The sequence below is a fragment of the Tarenaya hassleriana genome, unplaced genomic scaffold (assembly GCF_000463585.1).
Source record: "Tarenaya hassleriana unplaced genomic scaffold, ASM46358v1 Cleome8, whole genome shotgun sequence".
NCBI classification, from domain to species: domain Eukaryota; kingdom Viridiplantae; phylum Streptophyta; class Magnoliopsida; order Brassicales; family Cleomaceae; genus Tarenaya; species Tarenaya hassleriana.
In genome coordinates this window covers 4,738,796-4,749,377 of record NW_010970490.1, presented here as the reverse complement: position 1 = coordinate 4,749,377, position 10,582 = coordinate 4,738,796, and the positions used below count along the sequence as shown (strand labels likewise).

General features: G+C 32.2%; 2 protein-coding genes across 2 annotated transcripts; one reads left to right on the top strand and one right to left on the bottom strand.

Annotated features, from left to right (window-relative positions):
* Window positions 1-1,169: 1,169 nt before the first annotated feature.
* On the bottom strand, window positions 1,170-2,591 carry LOC104803054 (protein IQ-DOMAIN 14-like). The gene is made up of 4 exons (XM_010526930.2): window positions 2,460-2,591; window positions 2,131-2,373; window positions 1,452-2,030; window positions 1,170-1,351 (listed from the first exon to the last, which is right to left on the bottom strand). Exons 1-4 carry the CDS (start codon window positions 2,529-2,531, stop codon window positions 1,334-1,336), a joined length of 912 nt encoding a protein of 303 aa, XP_010525232.1. The 5' UTR covers window positions 2,532-2,591; the 3' UTR covers window positions 1,170-1,333.
* Window positions 2,592-6,575: 3,984 nt separating this feature from the next.
* On the top strand, window positions 6,576-8,385 carry LOC104803053. The gene is made up of 6 exons (XM_010526928.2): window positions 6,576-6,869; window positions 7,328-7,471; window positions 7,564-7,650; window positions 7,772-7,897; window positions 7,997-8,092; window positions 8,209-8,385. The coding sequence occupies exons 1-6, from the start codon at window positions 6,755-6,757 to the stop codon at window positions 8,289-8,291; spliced, it is 651 nt and encodes a 216-aa protein (XP_010525230.1). The 5' UTR covers window positions 6,576-6,754; the 3' UTR covers window positions 8,292-8,385.
* The last annotated feature ends 2,197 nt before the right edge of the window (window positions 8,386-10,582 follow it).

The window sequence follows — 10,582 nt, the reverse complement described above, 5'->3', positions numbered from 1 at the left end:
AAAAATTCGTTGCAATTCCGTTGAAAATTCCAACGGTTTTCCAACGGACACCGATTTCTAAAGACGAAATTCCAACGATAAATCCGTTGGAAATCCGTTGGAAACGTTAATTTCCAACGGAAATTTGGCCATTTCCAACGGATTTACCTGTTGGAAATGACCATTTTTTTTGTATTGTGAATTTATTTAATTTAATCGCAATTATAGATAAAACTCTAAGGCTAATCAAACATTAATTGCAATTTAGGCCACTTGCATGTGAAGAAATCGATTTCGGGAGAGAAAGTCCAATAACCATTATAAAATTCGTATGGTAGGTATTAAACTTTTTCTTTACACACATTAATATATATAGTATAAAATTTATAATTTATATATTTTTTAAGAACCGTGAGCGGAAAATTTAAACATGAAATTGCATGGGAACATATTTTTATGAAAAAACAATTACCATGATTTTTCAACTTTTATTTTTTTTTCATAATAAATTATGTGATTCGAGTCTTAGTTACGAATTTAAAGGACCTTTGTAAAACATTCCATCAAGAAACTATCTAAACCTCGTCAATGGGTAAATGATGATTAAATTTATATGTTTTATAACAATGTATTATATCCTATAATGACCCTACCTAGTTTGACCATTATGTCAATTGAACGTTTTGTTTTGGCCTTTTGAAATTAGATGATCGGCTTTGTCACGCAATTATTAGAGAATATAAAAAATATATATTATTTTTTCTATGACGTATAAAAAATTATTCTAAAATTTATATTTGATTTTTTTCTCTATTTAATAATTAATATTTAATTTTATTTTTATAAATATCATAATCCTAATTTTTGAAGGACAAAAACCTCACAATAATATTCTACACAAATCTATATTTGTTTTGGTCTGTCTACTCAGATGAAGAATATTCTCGATTAATATTTCAAAATATTATCATAGATTTGATTTGATTTATATATTTTAGATACTTATAAGATATTATAAGATTATGATTGTATGTAATGGTTTATTTTGAATAATGATAAATCGATACGAACCAAACATATGCTTGAATTTCTATCGAACCAATAAAAAAAGGAAAAGCTTAGAATCGTAGGATTAAAAAAAAATGAATATTAAACAAAAGAAAAATAAATATAAAGCAGAAGAAGAATGCTTCAAGAACAAAATTCAATATCCTGACAGGGAAGTTATTTGTTCAAATCTTCAACTTGAAATTATTTGTCCGATGCTATTTTTATAAACCCCAAAGTCTTATGTTTCATGCTAATGTCTGATCCGTAGCGAATCTTTAAGCCACTCTTGATTCTAAATCATTCACTACTTGTTTCCATGAACCTGCAGGGGAAGAAAACAACAACCAGGACATTAGCTTATAGAATCTCCACAAGGATTCCACGTTTCTTGGACAACAAGTAACTATCTAAACTCCACTCACATCGCTTCCAACCATAGATCTGCAGTAGTTTATGTTTGTCATAACCGTACTGCTCGATCCACATTCGCTGTCCTTAAGGGAGACGTTAGATCTGTCGAGTTTAATTCCCATCCATGGATAGTACTGAAGCTGATGATGATGATCTTTGGCCATCACAGTCGAACCCACATGAGACGACGATCTCTGCATCCTTACCGCTCTCGGGATGCCATTTCTTGGACCTTCCATGGAAACCCTTCTCCGTCCACTCGGCTGACGTTCGTATAGTTCAGGTGGCCTTTGTTTGGGAGCGCTCTGAGACCTCGCCTTTGCCCGAGAAGACTCGGTATTCGCCATATAGTTTGGGAACAGAGGGTAATCATACGAAGACAAGGAATCTCTCTTGTAATAATCTCCTTTGAATCTGAAGCACTGAGGACTGCTCTGAGCTGTGGTGAAGTTGTAATCCTCGAAATAACCGCTATAGGCCCGGGGACTCATCTCGGTTATGGCTGAAGGAGCTGGAGAGTATTGCTTAGATTGAATGTCGTCGTCTATCTCGACAGTCTTGATGTTTTCCTCAAGAACTCTGTCTTTCTCCTGCAGAGACAGAGAGAGAATCAATCAAGAAACGGAGGATTAAAGCCAAGAACTCTACAAATCTGCGCATGGTTTTCGAGGGCGAGCTTTTGGTACGTACGTGGTAATGGTAACTGTTCTTGATTCGGGTTTCTTGAGATGAATTCCCGTGAGTTGATGATCTCGGAATGGAGGGTTTTGGGTCTTCGATCATACGGATCCTTTGTTCAAGAGCCTTAGCCTGTAATGTGATCAAAGCCTGCATGCAACGGAGCGTAGCCGTGGCTTGTTTCCTCACCAGATGCCCTCTCGCAAGAGCCTGCAACTTCACTATTCCTTTTAACGCTCTTAACGCCTTCCTCGCCTGCATCCAAAATACAAAAAATAGTCTTAACCCTCTGAATATATCAGAATTCATCGAAATGGTTGGAACTTAGCCGGATTTTTTACCAAGTAGGAGCGGAAATACGCCTGAATTTTCATGGCCGCGATCTCTTCCACCACCACCGTGGCTGCAGCCATGGTGAGAGAGTGTTTCTTCTGCTCGTCCTCACTCTCCACCACCGTAACCACCGTCTGTGGTGGCGGTCAATCTCTTCGTCCCCTTCTCTTTCACTCTGTGATCTTTTTTTCCGATCAAGAAACTGCGAAGCCATTTGCTTGTCTTCCCCATTCTTTCCTTATCCAAGAATAAAAAAACTCCCTTCTAGAGCAAGCAAAGCCCCATTAACAGAGAAGATCAGGACTGTTACATTACAGTGAGGAAGAAGAGGAAGAAGGAGACAGGTGTTTGAAGAGATTGTCGGTTAATGAGAAGTAGCTTTCAGAGGTACAGAGAGTACCATTCTTGTTTTAAGACAATGTCCTGCAACTCTTTAACTGTCTCTTTTTGGACAGCCTAACACCATATGTTCCACCACGATCTTCCTTGACTACCATCTCCACTTAATATTATTTATTTATTTATTTTTTTTAAATATCCAGTCATATTTGTGGATAATCATAAATTGTTGAATATAGATATGTGAGTTGTGGAGGGCAGTTTGGTAAATTTGGGTGGACCGTTTGGCTTATATGTGAGATGGGGAAATATCAGAGAGCCATGTGAAAACGGGTCAAGAACATGCAGAATACGTGAAAAATACTTTATCATGATCTTACCATATTGTTTTCTTATCATGGATGCTTGTGGATTATAGTAGAACATGGAATATTTTAGAGTATATATGCAACATATATATATACATATACAATATAACAAGTTATTAGAATAAACAAGTAAGCATGATTGGATGGTCATATAGAAACAAGTAAGCATGATTGGATGGTCATATAGAAACTTATGAGAAAATGATGGTTATAGACTTATAGTGTGTGCGTGGAACAGAATATTAAATGACAAAAAAAAAAGGCCATATGGGTCGCCGGTCGGGGGGTTCCCTGTATTATAGGTTTTGACCATAACCATATATAGCAGTCATTTTCCCATTTTACACAATATATATATATATATATATATATTGGTTTTCTATATATATATATATATCACATATGTCTTCTGCATGTAGTTATGCGTTTGATCACATACTATAATTTTCATAAATTAATAACTAAAAATAATTCATGTTTTTATATCTGACCCGACCCACGTGTCCACCCTCCAAAGTGTAGGGCATGCCCCGATACTAAAACCCTAAAACAAGTCATCTTTTTGTTTTGTTTTTGTTTTTGTTAAAATTTGTATAAAACAAGTCATCTTATTATAACTTTTCGTTCAAATTCTAATAAATATAATTCACATGCACTAGACCAAAGTTTATAATGCTATGGGTCCAATTAATTGCAGACTTCTGAAGACAATGATGTGGGGTGCCTTCATGAATCGTTATACCGTTTAGGGTTTGAACAAGTTGGTGTGGCAGACAGTTACTTAATTGCATCTAATGCCCGATATCAATACTGCATCACGGTATAATTCAGTCGGTCCAATTACATAACGAAAGTTATTGCAATTGTGGAATCCTCCATCCAAACCAACCTTATATATATACATATATATTAGTCTCCAAAATACATGAGATTCACATATATCTTTTTTCTTACAAAATGAAATGAATCAAATGATAAATCGAAAATACAAAGTAAAATGAAACTTTAAAATTCAAAAATATATAAAATTAATAAATAGTCAATGGGACAAAAAAAATCTGTTTATTAGCCAAAGCCCTTTTCAGAGTAGTAAACGTCATTCCTTATTTACAGTTATTGGATCTGAACAAAACATAAATATGATTAAGAGTGTCTTCAAAATGCTAAATAAATTTAAAAAAAAAAAGATCAAATTGGAGTGTACCGTACAAATAAATAATTATGAAACGGCAGCCTCTCTGTGACTGTCATATTGCTGATTAGTGATTACTGATTAGTGCATTGATTAATTTCGATTCCCTCTAATTATGGAGATTTTGTCATCATGTACAATATAAGCTCGTAGTATTATTTTTCCCCCAAATAAATAGGTATATTATATACACACACTCATATGTATATACACACGTATATATGTAAGTGTCGGTGTTTGTGTATAGCTGGCAGTCACATGGAGTGTTATACTATCTTGACCAGGTCCATCATGTTTGATGCATGGAAGCATCCCCTTCGATGTGTGTTGGAGACTTTTCTATTATTATTATTATTTTTTTATGTTGATGAATTTAAAGTGTAACATTCCTATTTTCCTTGCATGAAAATAATTTAATTGTTTAATTTCTATTTTTTTTCCTATTGTTTTGCTTGAGAAAAAAAAATATGAAATTTAAAAGGTGTCACATTTACCAGCTGAGAATTCAAATTTACCCCCATTAAATGAGTTATTAAGAGGTTTTAAATGATTGTATTTATAGTTTATCTTCAATAGTAATAATAATATTAATATAATAATAATAATAAGAAGAAGAAGAATTCGTATGTTGCAAATTTTGAATGTTTTAAACAAAATCTTAAAAAAAAACTGAAAAAATTCGTACCGAACCAAAAGTCAATATAAAAATCGAATACGATATAAATTTTTTAAACAAACAAAGTCTAAAGTCGAAAATAAACGTGGAATAGATGGGCCGAGGTGCAAAGGTATATAAATGTGGGCCTATATTTTATATTTTAGAAATGGGGTTGCAGTTTTATTAGCGGGCCTGCCATAGAAATAGAAATGAGTAGCACAATATTTGGGCCAACCACAAAAACACCGTAACTAAATAAAAACAAAAATAAATACAAAGGTTGTTAAAATTAATCGTTAGCACCCAAAAAAAAATAAATCAGAATCGTTATGTTTGTTACCGTCACGTACCAAAATTTATGAAACAGAAAAAATTTGGAGCTGTTATCACATTGTAACAGGATCTGAATTACTGTATATATATACATACATATATATATATATGTATGTTCATGGTCGGTCACAGTTGAACTACTCTTGTTTGACCATTCTTTTGAACAGAAACTCTTACATGACATGAGGCATCAATATTATAAAATCTGAATAGTTTGACTGATATATATATATACACACACACGAGGTCGGCAGTCCGCATTTTTCTTTTTGATAACCAGAGGTTCACTTGGAACTTCGGCCCAACCTATATCCCCTAGACTCGGGAGCAGCCTTTAGAGGCCCGGCAACAGGGGTCCAAAGAGCAACACCCTCTCAAACCGAAAAAACACCCCTCCCTCCCCAATCCGCTGCTCGGCGGTCCGCATTTTATATAACGAAATTCAGCATTTCATAAAAAAAAAAAATTATTCAAGCTTAAGTGCCATACATTCGTTTATAAATATAAATTCATTCGGAAACATTTTGTTACCATTTTCTCCCGTTAATCCAGTAGCTAACTTGAATCCCTAAAATATAGAAACTAGAGTTTAAACTATGTAAATATCATATAAATAAGTAATTAAATTGTCGATTCTCTGATGGAGATATACATGGCAAAAAAAAAAAGAGAGGAAATTTTATACAAGGACTCTTTTCAATATAACGATATAAAATGTGATATCGATATTCAGAGACCCAGTAAAATAAAAATAAAAATTTACTGCAGCTGATTCGTAGGAATATTCAAATGAATAACGATATCGTAGACTTTTGAAAGACTTTTAGGTAACGTCATTTATTATCATTAATTATCAAATTTAGAATTTTTGATCCTACCTCCTCATTATCCAATCAGGACATAATTTTTCTCTCAATTATTTTTTTTTTGTTTTTTTTTATGAAAAGAGTAGTTTTAGGATTTTACACAAATTTTAAAATATATAAAGACATGTAACATATTAATTTAATAAATATTTTCATCATTAAAATTTACATTCTTTGATAAAGATTAGATCTTTATAATTTCTCGTTTTTTATGACAAAAAAACCGTAATATAAAGGGATATTTCATTTTTAAACACAATAAATATGATTTTCAACTAACAACAACCCCTCCAAAATCCCAAACCAGAAGTCCATCTCCATCCATCACTGTACTATTTACTCCACCATGTTTACATCTCAACTCCTACCAACAAAAAAAAACCGAAAAAGAAAAAAAAAACAGCCCAATATAAATCACCGAAAAAGAAGAGAACCCATCTTGTTTCCATTTGATTTCTCGGAAACAAAAACCCGTCGAACACTAAAAACTCCCTCTCTCTCTTTCTTGGAATCTTGGATTTGGTAGTGGCAGGTGGATACAGAGGAGATGGATGATATGGCGTCTGTAAGAACATTACTCTGGATTCTGGCAGTATTGCTTCTCATGTACCAGAAGACAGCCGCATCTGACTTCTTGTCCCCCCTTCTCTCTCCTATCTTCGGTTTGTCTTCCTCTTTTCGTTATGCTCTTCAATTGGTTGGGTCATTAGTTTTTGTTTCTTTTTTATATTTTAGTCGAGTGGGTATGCTAGAAATCTGATGTTCTCCAATGGGTTCCTCTCAAAATTTGATTTTTGATCTTACGGTTCAGTCATACCTCTGGTCTCAAATGACGTAGCGCTCGCACGAGGATCTATTTAGTAAAAAAAGTATGGTTTTTATTCATTGGATGATGGAGAAAATTCAATTTTATCTGATGGGTTGTGTATATAAAACTCTGGTTCTCTTCAGAAATTCTGCTTTCTATGAAATTGGATTTTGAAGGGGGGAGGAAGGGGAAAAACAGTAATCTTCGTTGAACGGTCGTGTTCAAATTTTGAATTTGACGCTCCTTCTTAATATCCCGTGACTCGTTTTTTGAATTTGAATTTGAATTTTTTTTTTGGGGTTGTGAATGAAGATGATGTGTGTAAACAAGTGGAATGCGGGAAAGGGGAATGCAAGCCATCTTCGAACAGCACTTTTATGTTCGAATGTGAATGTGAATCTGGTTGGAAGCAGATCGATCATCACCTCAAGTTTCTCCCATGCATCATCCCCAACTGTAATCTCTCTCTCTCTCTCTCTCTCTCTCTCTCTCTGTAATCTCTCTCTTTCTCTCTCTCTCCCTCTGTGCCACTGACATCGATCTTTCAGGTACTATGGATTTCGCCTGTGGTGAAGCACCTTCTCCTGCAGAAGAGCTGAAACCGACCAAACCCAAGAACGGTTCATTCATCGACCGTAAGAAATCATTTAACTTAAATCTATATCACCCCCTAACAAATCTGTATTATATATATATATATATGTATATATCATCTAACATTGTTATGGATCATGTTATATATAAAACTACTACTAGCATGCCATTGGACCGACTGTGGAGGCGGCTCATGCAACACGACTTCTCCATTCACGTACACCTGTGAATGCCAACAAGGCTACAGCAATCTCCTCAACGTTTCTGCATTTCCTTGCTTCAGACAATGTAAAGAACTCTTGCCATACATATAACAACTGATATTTCTATTTATATATTTCGAAAAATATTACATTTTTTTTTTGGAACGGTGATGTTTTTGAATAGGTGCATTTGGAATGGACTGTGTGAATCTTGGGATTCCTCTATTCAACAATTCTGCTTCTCCTCCTCCTGCCTTGGCTGATAGCAGCAAAAGTCAAGGTCAGACCCATTAACCCAAGTTTAAATATGAAATTTTTTGAAAATAAAATATCATATATTAAGATTCAACTTAGATTTGAACCCATCTGAAAACATTTATTTTTTTTTTCCTGCAGCAACGAGATTGGATCGAAGTAGAACTCCGTTCTTGTGGATGATGATAATATGTCTCTATGTTGGCTCATTGATGTTACTGTAGAGCTTTTTTTTTTTTTTTTTTTTACAATATCAGTTGATTATTGCATCGTACCTTGTTATGTCATGTCCTTGTTACAAATATATAATCTTCCAGGAGCGGCTTCTGATATATATTTCAAGTGATGAATTATGGGCCAATTTGAAAATAAAAAATGTTACGGCTCAATTTAAAACTAAGGGCCCAAAATTTAATTCGGACGAGACGGAACATTTAAATTCGGAGGCCCAAAACTAAAGGCCCATCAAAGTTACGGCCTAATAACAATGATTTTCCCCTTTTATCATTTATATTCATTTAGAAAGAAAAAAAAAAACCCAAAATCTTTGTGAAGATGTCTATTTCGTCCGTTATATATGTATATATTCTAACTTTTCATGGGAATTCGAATTCGAGAATTATGAATACCCGAATTTTAGAAATAAAAATATTTAAATATCTACTTATACACAATCGAACCCCAGTCTATTTCTATTTCAGATTGCTATTTTCATGAAGCTTTTTTCATGTATTAATATGTAAGTTTTTTTTTATATGATTCATATTTTCTGATAATTTATCCATATTTTAAAAAAAAAGAAATTAATTTCACGTAAGCCAAAGAAAGTGGCATTGGAAGTTGAAGCTGGAAACATCGTCGGATGTTACACCGAAATTTAGCTGAGTAAAATTTACACTGATTTGTGCAAATTCCTACAAACGTTTCATCATTGTCGTCTTGTCTTCTTTTGTTATGAACTGACTATTTTGTATAGCTCTCTCTCATTATTATTTAATGATTATATTCATTTGAACGCTAAAGGATTAAGAAAGATTGCAATATATACATATATATATATATATATAATTGAAAATATTTATTACCAAAAAAACAAATTTAAATACAATATAGCATACAAAAAAATGTTTTTTAATTTTTTACAGAAAATTATGTCTAATTTACGATATTTTATAACGAAAAAATCAGATATATTTAGAAAATAATAAATAATACTAAAAATACTAATGATCTTTCTTGACGACGTGAATTGTCTTAGTCGTAATCTTTATATTCTATAATGTATGAAAAATAATCCTATAGAGAGGAATTTTAATATAAATAATATTTACACAATTAGCATAACATATCTTAGAAGCTCTCCTGTTTATTTTTAATTTGTAATGAATGTGAGTTAATCTATTATAAAATAAAGATATATTAGATGGTGGTATACTTTAATCTTGTATTATGATTTTTTAATCAAAGATTCCAATCATATTTTTCATTGATTGTTTTCAAGAATAAGCCGATCGTGTGGGGGAATAATATAATCTTGGATAAGAGTGGGAATTCGTTTTTGTCCAAACACTAGGGACTTCTTGTCGCCCACTCACATTTGGTACCTATATGCGAATTTATTTACACATTCCAATCATATTATTTTAATATTGACCGAATCTTTTTAAATTAAAAACTGTATAAATTATACCATACCATATCGACAAATACAAACTTTGGGATAAGATCCATATAGTTGGAAACTTATAAAAATAAATCATAAAATTTGAGATTACAAAAAAATTGCGTCCAACTGTTTTGGATATAAAAATTTAAAATTTAATCTAGTATCCATGGATTTGGGAATCTTTATTAAAAAATATTTTTTTTAATTTTAATAAAAATGATTGTTGTTTAATAATTTTTAGGAAATATAAACACATTTAAATAAGGTTGAAATAATTTCGCATTTTCTAGTAAATGCAAATTTATTTATATGATTATACAATTTACACATAATTTGAATTTTCAAATTAAAATTCAAATCAAAATGTTGAAAAACCATATTAGAGATTGTAGGGGTTCAACCTTTTTGTGTGGCCGATGAAGAAGGAATCTTTGATACACTACACGGCTTTTCATTCGTCAACAGTGTATGTAGATGTCATTATTGCCGTATAATGAAACTGACTTGATTCCTTTATTTTTCGAAAAATAAAAAAATATAAGAAAATACTAATTGCAAATAAATCTGTCTAGTCTACATTCCTTAAATCAATATATATATATATATATATATAATACAAAATAATAATCAATAAAATTAATCATAATACTTTTTTTAAATCCGAAAATTCACGGTATCTAAGATAAAAATATATTTTGTATATTATCTTACCCCCCCTTTTTCGTCTAATTTTTGTTAAAACGCTCTTTTTTTTTTAAATACTATTTTTAGTTATTTGAAAAGTGCATATGAATATTATTTATTTATCGTCGGTGTTTGTGTTTGGAGAATGTCTCGGATATTTTGTTT